This window comes from Frieseomelitta varia, unplaced genomic scaffold (assembly GCF_011392965.1).
Source record: "Frieseomelitta varia isolate USP_RPSP 00005682 unplaced genomic scaffold, Fvar_1.2 scaffold_648, whole genome shotgun sequence".
Taxonomy (NCBI): Eukaryota; Metazoa; Arthropoda; class Insecta; order Hymenoptera; family Apidae; genus Frieseomelitta; species Frieseomelitta varia.
The window spans coordinates 95,123-113,707 of NW_025110421.1; the positions used below are offsets into that span (position 1 = coordinate 95,123).

Genomic DNA, 18,585 nt, shown 5'->3' on the forward strand with positions numbered 1-18,585 from the left:
ACATACGTTTGAGCTAAGCACGGTTAACTGCATTCTGTTAATTGTAAATTACAATTAACGTTGCAATTGCACAAACGTGCAATCTGATTTCGAAATCGTTCATTTCCTTCTAGAAAAGTTTATAAGAAAGCTTATAAGTTTACTCGAACGACACATTCTTAATAAGTGTAACAGGTATTCATCGTATGTATAAATAATGATAATGTTCGTCGATCGATACGGAAGTTCTACTCTACGACGCGATATTATTTTTGAAAATACACGTATGCATGGGAAATGGGAACAACCATAGTCGCAATTAAAACAACATTTCAAGCAGTAGAGCAGCGTTTTACGTGTTTCGATTAATGTAGTGTGTTTCATCGATTGGAGAAACTAGGCGGTACTTGGTCGTCTGGTTGATTAACTTGGAAGCAAAGTTCACTGAAACTACTATTAAAGTTTCCAGCGAGATCCTTAACTCGATGGCAAAGTTTCTAGTTAACGAAATGAAACATAATTAAAGTTACGACGAATTTCTGTAATTGCAATGCAATGAGACCTTGGCTGGTGAGAGTCGACTTGATGCGTTATTGTGACAGGAACTTTAAAAAAAAAAAGAGGTGTAGTTATCATCGAAATATCATTAAGCTATGGAACTCTAAAGTTTGAAAAACATTGTTATTATGAATCTAAAATCTGTTAATAAAAGATATACGTAGATAAACTACTTGTTGATGAACCACTTGGACCATCGAGCCACGTAATCCATGATCTCATAGTCGTAAACTTTCAATTATAGTTCGTAGTTTCAAACTATTAGTGGATCGTGAAATATTTATGATTGAACTTGTTGGTAGACTCCAAGCTATAGATGCTGAATCAATGGGCACTTAATTGGAACCTTCAATCTTCAAATAATATCATCAAGTCATAGATGACTATCAAATAACTAAAATTTAAGTCTGAATAATTAAATAATTAAAAATTTAGGGTTTATTTGATTTGACTTTACTTGATTTCGCGATAGAGATTAATAATAAAACTAATAACTAAATTGACTGACTAAACTTCTAAAATTCTAAAAATTTTAAAACTTCTAATTCGCCAAAAATTATTATGATTTTCAATGGCCCGATAATACCAGATATAATAAGGTGGCTCCGGTTGAACCTGAATTCAATTCTAGAGTCCTAAATTCTCCACCCCACATTTCCAATATTCTAGACATGCAAGATAAGTCAAGATCTCTGGTTCAGTGTCTAAGATCCAGAATGCGATGTCTAAGATTCTGAATTCGTAGATTACAATCGTGGCGTTGACGAAGTCCTTTGGTTCGGCGGTAACTTGGAATAGATCCCACAAATATGTAACTCTGAATCGCAAGATTCTACAATGAGAAGTCGGTTGTAGATTCCGATATCGTGGATTACGAGGTCATACGCTCGAATGGCAGTTCAGGACGGGTATATCGTGACACTTGGATCGTGGATTATTAGGTGCCACGGACCAGTGGTTTATTGGGACGTCTGCCTAGATCGTGGACCTGGAAATTCCATGTTCCCCTTGTAAAGGTAGATCTTGTAACTTCAAGATCATAGACTTTAAACTTTGATAATTTGAAATAGGTTGTAAGATGTTACGAGTTCGAAGTCATAATATATATAGCTCGTGACACTGTTCTAGAATGGCCTGAAGCGCCAGTTCTGTACTATATTGTAGTACAGTCTAGATTGTTTTCTTGGTCTCAAGATCTCGGAATTTAATTTTCAAATTTTTATGGTTTTTCTAGTTAGATTTCTTTTTATAATGGTCATTTTTGGTTTCTGCAGTTTTTGGTCTAATAATGGATTAATTTTTTAATCGATAAAATATTAAATTCCGCTGTTGTTAATCATAGTTATTTCTTGAATAATTTGTCCATCAAAGTAAACATTTGTATTTCCTAATATTTAAATATTATTTAATTACATTTATGACGAAACGTTAATCCTTCAATTAAAAAATTCATTAATAAAATTTAATTGGATTTAATGTGTTTAATTATTAATTGTTACATTAATTGAATTTTAGTATTTAAAAATTTCAATTTAATTTCTAACTAAAATACTATGAGGAAGTTTCAAGCTATAATTTTTAATTTTCTAATTATTTTATTCTTTTTTATCATTTTAATGCACAGATCGTTAGAATTTTTTTTATAAATGAAACAAATATCTATGTTAATTCTATTTCATTAATCATCTTTGTAAAATTATAAATACATATATCTGCATAAATCTATTGGTTAATGATATCCGACTCTATTTTCTTGTTCCTTGTACAGGCCATTTATCATTTCTTATTGTTCCTTTGTTTTTCACAAGTTTTATCGTCATTCATAACGTTGCCGACTGCTTTAAATAATTTCGTTCATCATTTAACGTTTATCGAAAGACTATAGTCATTTATATCCGAGTCTCGACATAAACTAAATCGTTTTAGCGCTCCAATTCTTCGATTTCTTTCGTGGTCATACGTTTAATTAATATATTGCTTGGCAATATTGCTTCCTCCATTTTCTCGTTTCTTGTTTCCTGCCAACAGTAATTTCTTTCGCGCTCTCCATTTTACGAGCGACGTTTTTCCCAGCATAATTAATTCACGACGAATAGAATGCTGTTTTATTCGTTAGCTTTTTTCGACAGTACCATTTTTCAGTTTTTCTAACATTCAATCAAGAAAATTATTGAATTAATTACGTCATCAGTAACAAAGTTTGATGTTTCGAAACGGTTTTCGCAAGGCTTGCAAAACTGCGCGATAGCGTGTCGTCGAGGGGGAACGTTTCAATGACCGTGAAGCCTTAAATCGGTGATGCTATATCGCCGATATTGATTTACTCTATGTATTCCAGGATAAATATTTTTTCCTTTCACGAAACATCATGATTAGAGAAAGCAGGTAGATACATTTCGACTGAAGTTCATACAAATTGTACCACTATATTAAAAACGTTGTTCTATTTAAAAAATATTGATGCTCTCGAAATCTTGTGACATAAAAATTTGACAAAGATATCCTCTCTTATTTGGATTAAAATTTTAAGATTTAAAACATTTTTCAATATTCGAAATTTGTAAATTTTGTCCATACAGTTGAATTAAAAATATAAATACGATTACTGTAATGATTAATACATTAAAGTTGTTATTACAATATTGAAAACAAGTATAAGAAATTAAAAGATAATTATTAAATGTTCACTATGTTCTACATTGTACTATTTCGTTCTAATGAAGTTGTAACAATTCAGACATTCTAGAAGCATAGTTTTCAACGAAAATAGAGATTTTTCTACTCTTTACGAGCAGCTCTAGTCACATGTTATTCCGAGAAGAAATAAATCGGTAACCAGACGTACGGTTGTTAAACTCGTTAACGCAACTCTTTAACTGTAATCAAGTTAATGATTAAGCAGGATAAGTGTGTAATCGATTACTCGGTCTGCACCTTGCTACTCGACTCTATAGGCAAGAAATAATATAATACGATCGATTTAATTAATGCAATATATAGATATGTAGATATTTCTAGATTTATTAGTTGCAAGTGATTAATTTTCTTGACTGAATTTAACTAAGTCACAAGTTCCCTGCGATTGTGTAATAAATCGCATAAATTTTATAATTATACATCTACGACTTTGCAATATTAACCCTTTTAGAATTCTTTTTAAATTTATACAAGCTTTTAGGAAAAACCAATAGATTCTTCTAATCATCGCTCAGGAAGACGAGTAGTATAGCCAAGTAATAAACTAATAGCAAATCTTGGATTATGATCCAAACACTTCAATTCACGATTCATCAAAACTGAATCAAAAAGTATTTTAGAATTTTTAATTTTGAATAACTTCAATATCAACAGAATAAGAAAGTAAGAGACAATTATTATTGTTACAATACTGATGAACAATTTTAAGACGATGTAAGAATAAAATGAATATATCTCTAACATCCTTGTACATAAATAGAATTTGTCGCGTTACTCTAAATACCATACTTTAATTTATCACCCTCCTCATATACATGATTCAAGAAACATTCCAGGACTTCTATTTTCGAACCGTAGGAGAAAAATTCCTCGAGGAGTGATTCAAAATTCCAGTGACACTTTCACCTCCTGTGGGCCCCCGTGCTGATTCATCGGGCCAATTTAACGAACATCTGGATCTCGTTCGTTGGCATTCTATTTGTTATACATTCAAGAAAAAGGTTGTTGCTTGTATCAGCTTTAATCTCTCCTACATGTGTTTCACAGAGAAGAAACGCTCGAACGATACGCGTGAGATTTATAAGGGTCTATTTGTCCGAAAAAAAAAGAGGTGGCAATGTTCAGCGCTTGGTTGAACGATTTTCTTTCTTTTTTTACTGCTCTTGGGGAGATACTCGCGTGGGCAGATTATTACTAGCGTCTGTGTGAAAGTGTTGCCGAGGCTTGTAACTCGTTCTCGGAACGAACTTCTATCGATTCAACTCGACATCCTGTTCTCGCGCGACGCGCTCACAAGGCTCTTTGTCTTCCTTCGAAGTGACGCGACTCGGATCGAAACTGATTGGTCGTGTTTTTTAATGACTTTGACTCCTTTTTGTATCGTGTCGCACTTTTGGTTCTCTTACAAAGTTGTTCGAGTATAAGGAGTGAAGTTTTGTTAAATATGTAACGACAAGGAGACCATGGTTGGTTTTGTAAATTTATCTGACTTAAATTTAATTTAATTAAATTTAATCTAACTTAAACTTAATTTGATTAATTTATCTAACTTAAATTTAACTATTGTTATAAAGAGAAAACTTTCGCACTGATCTTTCGACGGTCTTCGAATGCCTTTTCAGAATCTTGTAAAACAAATTCCGACGATGATCTCATGAAAGAAGTTTTATACTTCTTTTACAACCGTTCTCTCCGTAGACTGCAGTCAAAGTTGAACGTTATTCCTGTTTAAAGTTGTAAACGTCGTTTCGATGTTCCCTCTTCCTTTCTCGAGGGATATGGAATTTTTTAACGGGGAATTTATGAGCCACGCTTACTCGTTAAGTCGAATGTAAACGCTGCTCTCACTCGCGAAATTGCATTCGGAAAGCATTGTTAAAAATATTAAACTTCTTTTACATGTGTATTTTATATGCAATGCAATTCTTCGCGTTGACTCATCGTCATTAATTCAAAAACAAATTTAGAAATCTGCATAGTTAAATTTTTTGTCTATAACTGCACAGATTGATAATTTATATAATTTTTTAATTTCGTTAATTAATTGTACAGGTAAACATTAATTCAAAAGCCGGTCCCCATTTATTCAAATAGTTCAAAAAGTATTTCTTAGTTTAAATACAATATTCTTTATTCGAAACTTTACTTTCCAAGCATCTTAATATCCCAATGTTATGTGTTACGGATAATAAGATGATTTTTCAGTCTCTGGCAAAAATTCTTCTTTTAAATAAAGAACCAAAATATAATAATTTGTGGAAAGGTAAAAGATCTGAATTAATTTTCGTGCACATAAATATGCCGCATATTCAACGTAAAGAATTTTCAAATCATCTGAACTTTATTACCAAGGTAAAACGCTCCTGCGCAAGAGGCAAATTCGTAAAGTCTGCGCGGTAGAGCAAAAACGTGGCCAATTCATTTCGCCGTTCGACCGTAAAATCGCCATTCTTCACGCTGAACCGTCACTGTCATAATCCGTGTCAGCCGAACGAGTGCGAGCCACACGAGACGAGCAGATGAAAGCCTCGCGAGAGTGACGAGCGTGCAATTCGAGCGGTGGCATCGGCCGATGCAGGCGCGACTGCATCCTGGCATTGTGAACAATGTCATTGCCTCCGCGGGTAGAGGCCCTTGCCTGGCCGAGGACGAATTTCCGGCACGCACGATCACCGCCAATGCCAAGTCGAATCAATTCATCGAGCTCCATTTGTCAACGCTGGCCGCGCGACTCGCGTTCGCGTCGTAAATCTTCTTTAAACGCGTTTCGCCGATTGTCGCGTGCGCGACATCCAGCCTTGCGACAATGTATGAATGCCCGATTAACCGGATCGCTTTGTCATCCATCCGCGATCGAAGGATAGCAGAATAGTAGAATCGTGCCTCGTGGCGACGAGGCGAGTTCTTCTAACTAAGAAATGTTTCATTGAAGTCGAATCGATTAACCACTTGCGCTGACAACTGATTGCGGACCATAACGAGTGACCAAACCGTATACAATAATTCGTCGCTTTCTTCTTGAACTCGTCGGTTCATGATATCACTATAGATAGAAATTATTGAGAAGTAACAAATTTATTATTTGCTTTGCCTGGGTTATACTTCAATATATACTTAAAACTGAAAAAAATATTGCAATTTTTGGGACAAAAAATTCTCGACGTGCGTGGCACGTTATTCCAGCGCGAGACGTTAAGGACCTAGCAATAATTTATCACGATATCGTGATACTTCGAGTCGGTTTCATAAAATTGTAGAATCGAATTTCATAAAATTGTAGAATCTGGAAGAATGTGGATTATAAAGAGATTTACATTAATCGTGAATATTTGTATATTTTAGACATACGAATTTTGAGATTTTTTTTATGTTACAGAGCATTATATCTCAGATATGTAGATGTATATTATTCGTAAAGTGGAGGTTTTGAAAATGGTTGGATTGTTTGAAATGACGTTAGCAGTTAGATTTGTTAGCACATCCTTAGCAATATGTGAAACTTCGCAATTTTTTGTTATTTTTCTTTTATAGCTGCAATTGTAAGCTTCTTATGTGTTTGTTAATTTGACACACGTGAGTAGGTTTGTACTATACTTTGTTGTTTATTTGTCAAATGAAAACATTTTATCTCGTGGTATGTAATAGATTCGAGTTAGAAATTTTTCACCTTCAATGTCACATGTATGTGTACCATCTAAAAGAATCAAAATTAAACCGTAATAATATTGATTTAATTTAATATTGTAATGACGTTTAATCCAAATTTAACATTGCAATAAAGCACAAGAAAAAATAGCTAACAATTTAAAAAAATATATTCAATCAAGATTGAATAATAAAAATACCATGTCGTGTATGTTACTATTAACAAAACTCTTTTTTCGTAAGAGAACAGTAAATTGGTAACATATATTTCAGTTAAAATGAACTGTTAATAAACGTGAAGGAACGGTGAATATTTCGTTCGTTTCAATCGTATGCACGCGGTTTTAAAGAAGAAGAGTAAATACCATGGGAATTCTGACCGCGTACAAACCTATTTCGAGAAAGCTACACGACGATCTTGCAGCGTGACTACGCGCATTCGGCTCGCACACGACTACTTCCATAGTAAACTTTACCTTGAGCAAATTATAGGATGAAACGCTGCATTTGACCGATCCGTTTGATCGACGCTCACGAGAGTGAAACCGTTTCGTTTATTTCCGACTAACGTCTAATGGTTCCGTTTAATACCATAGTCCCATATTAATTGTATCTAAGCGAGGAATTTTTTTTTTTGTTTTTTTTATTTTTTACATTTCAATCAACGTGCAACGGAAGTCTTCGAGCAACGCACTTACATAAACGTTGCGTTAGGTAATGTATTTCTTCTTTGTGGAAGATTTCGTTTGCTCAACACGTTCAGACAGAACTGCTTCTTCCTTATTGCGATAGATGAGATGTAGAAGACATAAACTTTACTTTTTATTGAGATATTCTGTTCAATTTAAAATGGAATATTCGCGTAACGGCGAACCAGATCAGAATGGTGAAGTTAGAAATTATGGAACAATTTTATGCTTTCTTCTGTGTTTGAATCTTAACATTTTAAATGATCTTCTGAATCTACATCGCATTACTAAAATTTTGCATCATGACGAATGTTTCTCAGAACCACACTATGTATCTCATGAATCTTTATGTAGACAGACACTCAGGTTTGATCGTAGAATATAGCAAAATTCATTCATTCAAACATTGCACCATTATCAGATCTACAAGTGCTACTTCTGTTTCAAAACTGGAAGAATTGAATAACACTTTATACAACAAAAGATCTGTAAATACATTACAATTAATATATTGTATTATATGCACGTGGAGTTTTAAAATTTTTCTGTCTACAATAAATATTGAATATTATTGAAAAATCCGAAATAAATTCTGTATATTATTAATACTATATTATAAAAAGTGCCCTAAGATTTTTGAGTAGTAGTACATTATAGTACTATGTCACACTTTGCTAATAAGCTTAATAAGCTAATTAATTACTACGGTGTAATCCAACCATGTTAAAACTCACCAAGATCGTTGTGCATTCTTCGCGAATCTCGATGTTTACACGAACAATGTTTTATATTCCTTGGATTAAATCTCGTCGAAGGTTGAATCAATGAGAGAAAAAATGTATTTAACACATAACACGCGTTTAGAATGGGTCGGAAAAGAAACGCCTACGTTTTCATTGCATAACACAGGTTGCCTCGATTTATTAGACAATTATTATCATCATTTTATTTCATTGAATTATTTTAATTATTGTTGTTGTTATTCAACGGAGAAATCTATCGATTTCCTTTATTTTTTCTCACAACAAGATAATAATTAACGATTCTATGACTGCTGGCTAATTTCTTAATTTACGAGCTCTTTTATACATTATTCAGATGCTCGAACGATCAACATTTTCATCGTGAAATCTCGATGACGCGAACGTTTGTTGAATGGTGATATAAAAGTTAAAATTACGTTGTTATTTAGAGTGTCAGTCAGTCGGACGGATTTTTGTATTCATCGAGAGGTCGTTCGTCACCTATGTGCATAGACTTAAGCAAGTCTTGGCGCCATAAAAACACACGGACTCTATAATTTATATTGTATTTCCTTTTTTTTTGTAACGTCTACTTATTATTTTGTTAATTAAAAAAAAAAAAAAAAAAAAAAAAAATAAATTTTTTTTTTGTTTCATATGAAATATCAACTTTTATGGAAAGCTTTTCTATAATATATATGGAATTTAAAAATATATACTTTTTTTATCTTCAAGCACTATAAACACAGCATCTAAATTTTGAGTAACAATTATAAAATAAATTGAATAAAATTTGGAAATAGAGTTGTATGTGCTAGCTACCATTATCAAGAAAATTATAGAAGATATTAAAATTATAATTTTGAAATTAGGGAGAATAAAAGAAATATTTTGTAATAAATTATTATTATTATATAATCATATTTGCAAAGAGTAATAGAAATTTTTGGTAAAAAGAAATTAGTAAACTAGAAAATATACAAAAAAAGAAAAAAAGGAATAAATATTTATTCACGTCAAGTGAAATTTTTAGAAATTTCAGAAAGTTTGGAAATATTAATTTAAAAGTTCTCCACGATTATTCCCCGAAATCTTTCGCCCAATTTAATCAGAGGGAAAGGTTTTGTGGCGACACAGAAGGGACGATCTTGTTGCCAAGAGAATTCCCGTCTGTGCTCGCCGGAGTCAACATCCCAGCCATACTTTACGTTCGTGTTTCCTCCTGTTTCAGCGCCAAACAGCCCACTCCATCTTAGCAACAGGGCTCACGTTTTACTCCTGCTGAATAGGCCTCAAGCCTCCCTCACGGATGCTGATCATGCAGTAAGGCTACGACCGGACTGGGGCAAGGTGAGAAACGTTTTTCTGTCATGGTACATTATCGAGTTAAAGTGGCATGCGGCGAGCAATGAACGTGCATATAACTTGCGTTATGTGTATAACTTATTGGGCGTTTCGTTTTAATTTATCTTTTACTTTCTGTGAACTGAAATCGTAGGATATTATTTTAATAAATCAGAACGTAGGATTTTTAATAAATAACTTTGTGTTTGTATAATTAAATTTAAAGAGGATGAAGATTATTTAAAAGCAAATCTGATGTATCGCACAAACAAATGAAAGATAATATATCACTGCTCGAACGTCTTTGAAAAATGGAGCAATATCTTAATGAAGCCTTTAAAGTCTTAATATAAATTATTAACAATTGTATTACAAAATATATGTTACATGAAATTTTTAAATTTTATAAAGAACTTTTGAGTAGTAATATGATTAGGGATTTTTTCTTATTGACACTTGAGTTATTACAATTAATATTTGAGTTGATAAATGAAAAGATATTTGGCACATAATTATTAAATTATGAACTAGATAGTTATTTATTTAATTTCATTCGAATTTTATATATTTTTCTCTTATAATTATAAATTTTTAATTATATAATTATATTTTCTCTTATAATCATAAAAAGAAATTAAAATTGACTATGTAGGAGCATAATCAATCGAAATTTTTTACATGGGGACAATCATAATATATGAGGCAGTGTGTTTCTTCTTCTTGGCACGCTGTTCGATCAGATGTTTGGCGACGTATTCTTTCCACCCTTAACCCAATTTTGGTCCAAACTCATCCAATCCACGTGTAACGTATTATTTCCAACTGAGATCCGAGGCTTAGATTAGATTTCTAATTCAAAGTAAAAACTTTGTTGAAGAATGTGACAAATAGGAGGAATTTTTCTTCAGTCGATTCAATCGATTTTATGGAAATCTAGTTAAATTTAGTTAATATTACATGTTTCTAATAAATATTATTGTAATTATTATAATTTACTATTAACAATATTTTGATCTTTTTTGACCACAAAATGGTAATTCCTAAATTTATTCCTTTCGTTAAACTTATCTCTATTTTTTATTGTTATTATTACTATTATCATAATCTCGAAACATAAGCTCAATCTCAATTTCATGTCCGGTTCTATTAGACAATATATAAAGTATGAAATAATGAACGAATGTTTTACAATAGATTCAATGAAATTTGCAATGTAATAAATAGCTGCATTACTTATAGTATTGACGTAAATTGATAACGGCTTGAATCATAACGAGATAATGTTATTGTTAACAATGGAAATGTCATATAGCATGAGCAAAAAACTGGCGCACATCATCCAGCGATAAATAGAAATAAAAGTAATCGTCCATATTTTTTTTTTTTTATTTTGCGTATACTAGATATATGGTTTAAACTTAAAGAAAAATACCGAATGTTTTTGAATTTTCATACAATGAATTAATCAAAGGCGAGTAACTTTCAAACTATTCTACACTTTCTATTTCACAGTATAAAATATTTCAATATTAATATTTGTATATCTTTCAACGTTTCAATTCATCGATCAAATTCTTCTTGTTTCTACGCCTGTGCGTCGTTTAAGATCTTTATAGTTGTTTTCTATCTACCGTTGCACAAATTATGCCTCTGGAAATGTCAGTACCGTTAAAGTGAAAACTGAAAATTAAAAGCAACTGCTTATTCGAACTAAAATATATTGTTTTATTATATATTATTATACCGTCAAATTTATATGAAATTTCTAAAAATTTGCTTGAAATTTATACGAATTTCTAAATTTATATAATTTATAATTTTACAATACATAAATTTATATATAAATTTATCAAATTTTTTTATCATACCTCCTGACTAATATATTATTTTAATTTTCGGCTTGTCATTTGTCAACAGGGTCATTACAGACGAGGGGTGGCTTTGTCGGCTCTGGGCCGACACGAGGAGGCGCTGTTTGCCCTTTGCATCAGCGTAGCCATCGACAAGAATCCACAAGCTGTGCGTCACGAATTGATCAAGGTATGCCGATTTTTCTGTTAAATCTAAATGTTACGCTGTCCTGCGAATAACGTTAACCTTTCGCGTCCTGTGAAAAAAAAAAAAAAAAAAAAAAACGTAGAACCGTTGCCATTCTATTCTTATTATCGACGAGCATCGATAGGTGAAAAACAGTTTTTCGATAAGTTTGAAAGGAAAAAATAACAAAATCGATTAAGATTTCTTTGATGAAGTGTTTCAAAAGTGCACAAGTAGAAAGTTTTTTATCATGCTTAATATTATCTTGATTGTCCTATCTATCGTTATTAACTTTCTACGTTTTTCTTGATCAACACGTTTTCTAATTCATTCCACGTGTTGAGAGTGACATTGTAAAACTGTAATCATGGAGATTTATTTCGACACTGATGGAAAAGAAATTATTTTATCATCTCACCATTTATTAATAATTTATACATTTCTGATAATGTTGTACATAGAAATAATTTTGAAATTCCATTGACACTAATGAGGTTATCATAAAATATTTCAGTTACTTAATACTAATAACACAATGTAGATTAATACATTCTCAAATCTTGCCAATAGAATCATGTTTCGCTACAGCGTTAATGAAATTTAAAAATGTTTCTTGTACAACGCAATTGTTCGACTTGTACGAGTCAATGGCTCCGATCCGCGTGGATTTCTCACCACGGAGCAACATCCTCGGCCTCGGCCATCGAAGAGGGATCCGTTAGCGTTCATTCTCATTTTAATGTGGTCGCGAACGATGCACGACCGATGGATACTAGCGAACAGACGAACGGTATAAAAAGAGCGAAAGAGAGATCCGAGATACCGTCGGCAAAGTCACGAACGCGTACAAAAGAAATGAACGTCTGTGCGCGACGGCATTTCCGGTTACGGCTGCTAGTGGTGTAGCTTAATGACTCGGTATGATAGTCGTCAGGTGAGTGACCCGTGCCGGGACAATGATAACTACTCGCGAGTAGACACGCTGCTCGAGGAGAGCCGTGCACATTTCGAGTTGCGTGACGCGCGTTCTTCTCGATTCTGACTTTCGTGCCAATTCCTCGCTTCTCTCGCTGTTTTCATTCCTCGTCTCTCCGCGCTCCTCGTTCGCAAACGATCGTACGTCACGAGAAGAACATCGTGAAAACGCGAGGAATATCATTAGACTGCGGTTCTTTGCGCGAACTGTTTGTCGCCGATACATTCTTAAACGTTTTACAAACACATATTTGAAAATATTCTTTTCACCTATTACAACGGATTACACGATATTACAACGGATATTTCAATTTGAATGTTTTACGCATCTTTCCGTGTAATGTTCTGTTCTTTGAATTTTTTGTAAGTAGGAAACACCCTATGATCTAAGTACGATGATTGAGAAACGTGCATCAGGTAAGCTAATGCGAAGTTTAAGCGCGTCTGATAGATTCACGAGGGGACAAATTTGTGATGCCAGTGTCCAACTTTTGGCGTTGGAACAATTTTCATGCATTGAGTGTCTAACTTTGATAATCGTAAAATGATTCGAATGATAAAATCTATAAAGATTTTTGCTAAGAGAGAATACCTTTCTCTTCAATTAAAATGATAAATAAATTGTGGATTTTAAATCGTCAATATCGCATTAGGCGTTACGTAAAATTATGATTCAGAATCACGAGGAAAGTAAAAAAAAAAAAAGAACGAAAAGTAGATAGTAGATACTGTGTCACTAACTTTCTTGCAACAATATCATTGCGTTAGATAAAAGAGAGTTGCATTAAACCGTGACTCAGAACTTTAAAGAAACGCGTTTTACATTCTTCAAACTATCTCTTTCCACAGATTGAACAGACATTACGTCTCGATATTCTCAGATTTGTGCATTAAACGAGTGTGTAAAGCACAGTTGACGAACCAGCTTTTAATTAGTCACGATGGCGGTCCTTCTCAACTTTATTTTCTGCGACGCAGCCGCTTTGAACAAGGTGAATAGCCTTCGCATCCGTTGTAAATAACAGTTATGTAAATTCATCGAATGAAATTAGTACTGAAAACTTCGGTAGAAACTTCAGTCGTGCACCACTCGTTTATTATAATTTACAGCGTGACGGACCACGGTGTAGCGTAATGCAAAAGTCACCTTTGCCTGAAAAAAAGAAAAAAAGAATTTACACGTCCAAGCGGGATTCAAAGGGTTAATTAAATCTGATTAAATCTGATTCTGCGCGAGAAAGACTCACGATGACTGATTGTACATCATGTGGCATTAACCGAAGACCACGTCACGCATCCAGTTTCCGTTTAGACAGTATTCGCACAATCGTTTCTTTATTTCTCGAGAGTATGTCTGATTAGTAATGCAATTAATATTGAAAAGTTCGGAGCAAGCGAGCAGAAGTTCATTTTCCTTAGTTAGAAAGAAGTTAAACTCTTCATCGGTAGACTGTACATTTTTTATGCGTTTATGGGAAGTTTAAGAAACTCAACAATTATATTTAATTGAAAATATCTAAACTAAAATTTTTCATCTTTGAACTACATTTCTTTAATTCAAATTTGCATGAAATGGAAACTTGTGATGTTTATTCGCATAAACATCTACAGTTTACTCACCCGATCGAAATTTGACACTCAAATATCGATTGTAGTCATTCCTAAAATTACTAAAATTTTGAATATTTAATTTCACCCTGCATTTCATATTCTCCCTGCTGGAAATCAAATTAATCATTCTTCAAAGTTATATTTCTTCATAGAAATTAGTAATAAAATCGGATCAAATTGAAAATTTACGTAACGTGAAATAAATTGTCATGGCTCAATGTTCAGTGGTATCAATTAAAGATTAAAGTAGATTAACACGCAACAAGTTAAAAATATTCACGTCCTGTCATTTTTGCTATTTAAACGTCTTAATATTAGCATATCACTTACATAAGTATACTAGTTACATAAGTTTTCTTATATTGAATTGTCTATCAACACCATATTTTGAAATATCAAGGAAATAAAATCTACAAGTCAACCAACGGAATGTTTAATTCATAAACGTAGATACTGTGTAAAGACTGTTTTGCATCAATCGTATAATAAGCAGTACTACAGTTTAAACAACAGCATTTCAATTCTCTAGACTTTTTTTTTTTTTCTTTTTTTGTCGAAAAAATATAACACCTTCCAAACACTATTATGCGCTAGCTCTTTGCTTCTCGTTGTTCAAAGAAAGACAAAATATAAAAATGTTCATTGAAAATATCTCATATAAAGCACACGAAGCTCTGTTTTTTTGTATCACGTCAATTCGCGTGGACATGCGCAGTCTGTCGATAACAAATCATTTTTTGCAGTTTGGTCGAAATTGAGTTCCGGCGATTGTCTTATAAATGTCAGCGATATTTTTTTCCCAACGGAACGATCGCATGTTTCGTGGATGTAAAAGCTTAGACATAAATATTCCGCTTGATATTCATGAATATCTTCATGGCCATTAGGCTGAGCCACGCATACAATTCGATACTTTATTACATAATAATCTAGTTGAATAATTTCTACGCTGTTGAAGATGAAAAAGAATTTGTTCTTTCAACTAAACGAAAAAAATGAATGAATTAATTTTATTTATTCATGTTGACGTTGTGTCAGTCAACGATGCAATGAACGTGCATTCCAATAAGGCTCTTCAGGTGACTGACCCAAGGTTAGTCCACATTGAAGGCAAGGCCAGCGATAATCGCGCGCAACTCGATACGTTTGACTCTTTGAGTTGTATCTATTGTTTTTTTTCTTTTTTTTTTTTTTTCGACGCGAATAAGTCACTGCAGCTGCAGAGTCAGGATTTTTCACAGATTTTCTAGTGGTTTCCCTCCATGGATTCGTGACTAAAAACACTTATACAAACTAAATTTAAACAGAAATGTATTTTATCTGTAATAAGAGGTACTTTGCTTTAAATATCTTGGTTACAAGTATGTTCACTTCTGGGTTTCTTTTTAATATTAATAATTATTATGGTATTGGTAGCAAAGTGTTTATAACATTTTTACATAACTTTGCACAAGTTTCTTATTGAAACCACTGGATACTTACGATATTTAGTTGCACTGATTTTTATAAAATATTTAAACATTCGTGGTACAGTGATTTAGTTTAAAATACTATTTCCTGTTATATGATAAATGATTCTATGCGATTGAGTCACTGTAGCATTAAAACGGCAAAAGGTAGAAATGAAATACTAGTTAATTCTAATACAATACAATAAATTGAAACAATGCAACATTAAGTGACAAGACGATGAAGAAAAAATAAAGATTTCATGTATACGATGCATGCATCCTTTTTGAAAGTAAAATTATTTTAAAAAGATTTGAAAACTTTTGAAAACTTTATAAAGATAAATGTATGTTTTAAAAAACTATACATGGTTCATTTTATATACAGTGTATAGCATGTTGTATAATACAACAGGAAGTAAATTTCCTTAATCTTCTCAATATTTATCATAATGTTGACTGAGTAATTGTTACTTCGAAGACATTAAAATTATCTAGAGTTGACACTATGCTAAGTAGCTTGGCATTGAAATGGAAAATTTTCTTCATGTAACCAAGATTTTGACGGCTTGATATCTTTTCTTTGTTTCTAATAGCTCGTATCTTTCACCTCGATACTTCGTTCTAATTTTTGATGAAATTCCACTTCATCGTATTGGAAAGTTTCGTATTTAAGGAATTAGATATTCTTTAAGAAGCGTTTTAGAGGAATTTCCAAACATCATGAGAATTTCCAATTCAGTAAACAGCATCTACTTCACTTAGACGACTGTTTTTATTCACTCAATGACTCTTGTCAATATACAACGAATGAAAAAAAAACACGTTACGAAACATTTTACATATAACGTTTGACGCAATAACGCTCCTAATATCGTTAACATCGACGTAAAAATTATACCTAACGCAAAACTTCTACCATTGAAAATATACCGAACCATCGAATCGTTCTGCTGATCGAACCGAATCGAATTTCGCAACAGCGAGTTTCAAATTCACAAGAACCTTCCTGATCACGACCTCTGCTCCAGCGATCTCGCATAATAGATCGTTCTATAGATCGTTCTAAATTACAACGTCAGACCGCAGGAGATTAATCTCGCGCGGTCTGACCAGGCCTGGTCTGCGCGAACGATCGGACGATCGCGCGCGAACGCTCGATTTAACGATAGGTTGATCCGGGGTTGGAATTCGCCAGACGAGTCGAACGAATCGAACAGGCACGACAAATTGAATTTCGAACGGTCGTTACGTAATCTGGTAGAGGCTGGTAGAATCATTGACGCAAGCTGCACCGGTACTTATGTAAGACCGGAGGAATCATTCTTTTTCGCGCGAGGCGTTCGAGGCAAACGGGGCAAACAACACGAAGCGTTCACGCGTCCGTCACTTTCCTTTGGCTGAAAATGTTCGTCTATTATGTGGCCAGATACGCCTTAACCACGGAGGAAGTTGCACAAGGTGACGTGAAATTTTGTTGCCACCCCTCCTCTCCCCCTTCGCCTCTTTCGTCTCTTTCGGTCACGACTCGCAACCGGCGGATCGTTTAGAGTCGAATCGCGTACTTTTCGTTTGTCCTCCATTTTCCTCCCTCGTCGAGAGAGAGATGTTGGTCGAGGATTGCAAACGCTGTTTGAAACTGTGTCGCACGCCATTATGCAACCGTGTTTTTCTTTTTCTTTTTTTCTGTGAAAACGTAAGAGGCCTCACCGAAGTAAAATAATATATCGCGGAGATAAATCGAGTATCGGTTTAACTCGTGGAAGCACGATAAAAAGTATCGCATTGTTATTTCAGTTGTTCAACGATAATCGTTCTAATTATCAGTTGTCACATTTCGAGTTAAAGTAAATACGTGTAATTTAACCGATGGGTGATCTTTTTTTTTACACGTGAACGGAATTCTCGATTATAAAGTATATGTACTGATTACAAAGTAAATAAAACTTACTATGTTTTAAAGATAACATTTTTGAGGATAAACTCTATTGTAAGCGTTCTGTTTTCTTCTTGTTTCTTTTTCTTTCAGTGTATTTCGATGAAAGTCTAGTTGCGAGTGGAGATTACACCGAAGGAAATAATTCGCCAATTTACCGGAGTAGTTGAACTTGAATTTGTACAGGAGGAAATTGTGTTTAACGGTATTACGAGTTGATCAAGTATCGTATTAAATATAGACTGCTGCTGCGCAGTTGATGTAGATATATTGTTTCTTTGAAGTTATTATAGATAATTGTAGAAGTCGTATTATATAATAGTCATTATAGAAATCAAAGTCTGCTGCCGTTTACTTCGAGAAAATCTTACGTTCCATTTGTATGACGAAACACGAAACGGAAAATTTACTATATCTCTTTGGTTGACTGTCGTTCGCGAGCCTGTTAATTTCACACTGACGATCAAAATTCGTTGCAGTTTCCAACTTCATTGAAAGCCATGATATAATACCTGCAAATATTTCCGTCATTTTATCATATCATATGATATGATATATAGTGAGATATTCGAAGGATATACCAGATATTTATTCTAATGATCTGAACGATTTTGCCTACGTATAATATCGTATAATATTCTGAAAAGGAACTTGCCGATAAAAATTTTTCTACGTTATGCAATGAAAAACATTTCTCAAATTTCCCGTACACCGTTAAATTCATTTTCATTGATTGAATGTTTCACAAATTGTAAGAAAATTATTACCTGTTAACAATTGAGAAATGAACTATTCTGATCATATTAACTTAGTATGATGGAATGAAAAATCTCTCTATAAATAAATATTGAATTAAAATTTAATTAAACTAAATCTATATGGAATCTAATTAATACCTTGTATACAATCGTGCGCGATGATTA

General features: G+C 33.3%; 1 protein-coding gene across 1 annotated transcript in view; it reads left to right on the top strand.

The window, feature by feature from the left end:
* Positions 1-18,585, top strand: part of LOC122534884 (LON peptidase N-terminal domain and RING finger protein 3) — a 73,890-nt gene that overhangs the window by 41,118 nt on the left and 14,187 nt on the right. Inside the window, exons 2-3 of the mRNA XM_043665920.1 lie at positions 9,543-9,661; positions 11,573-11,695. Of these exons, the coding sequence (XP_043521855.1) occupies positions 9,543-9,661; positions 11,573-11,695 (242 nt within the window). The remainder of the gene's footprint in view (positions 1-9,542; positions 9,662-11,572; positions 11,696-18,585) is intronic.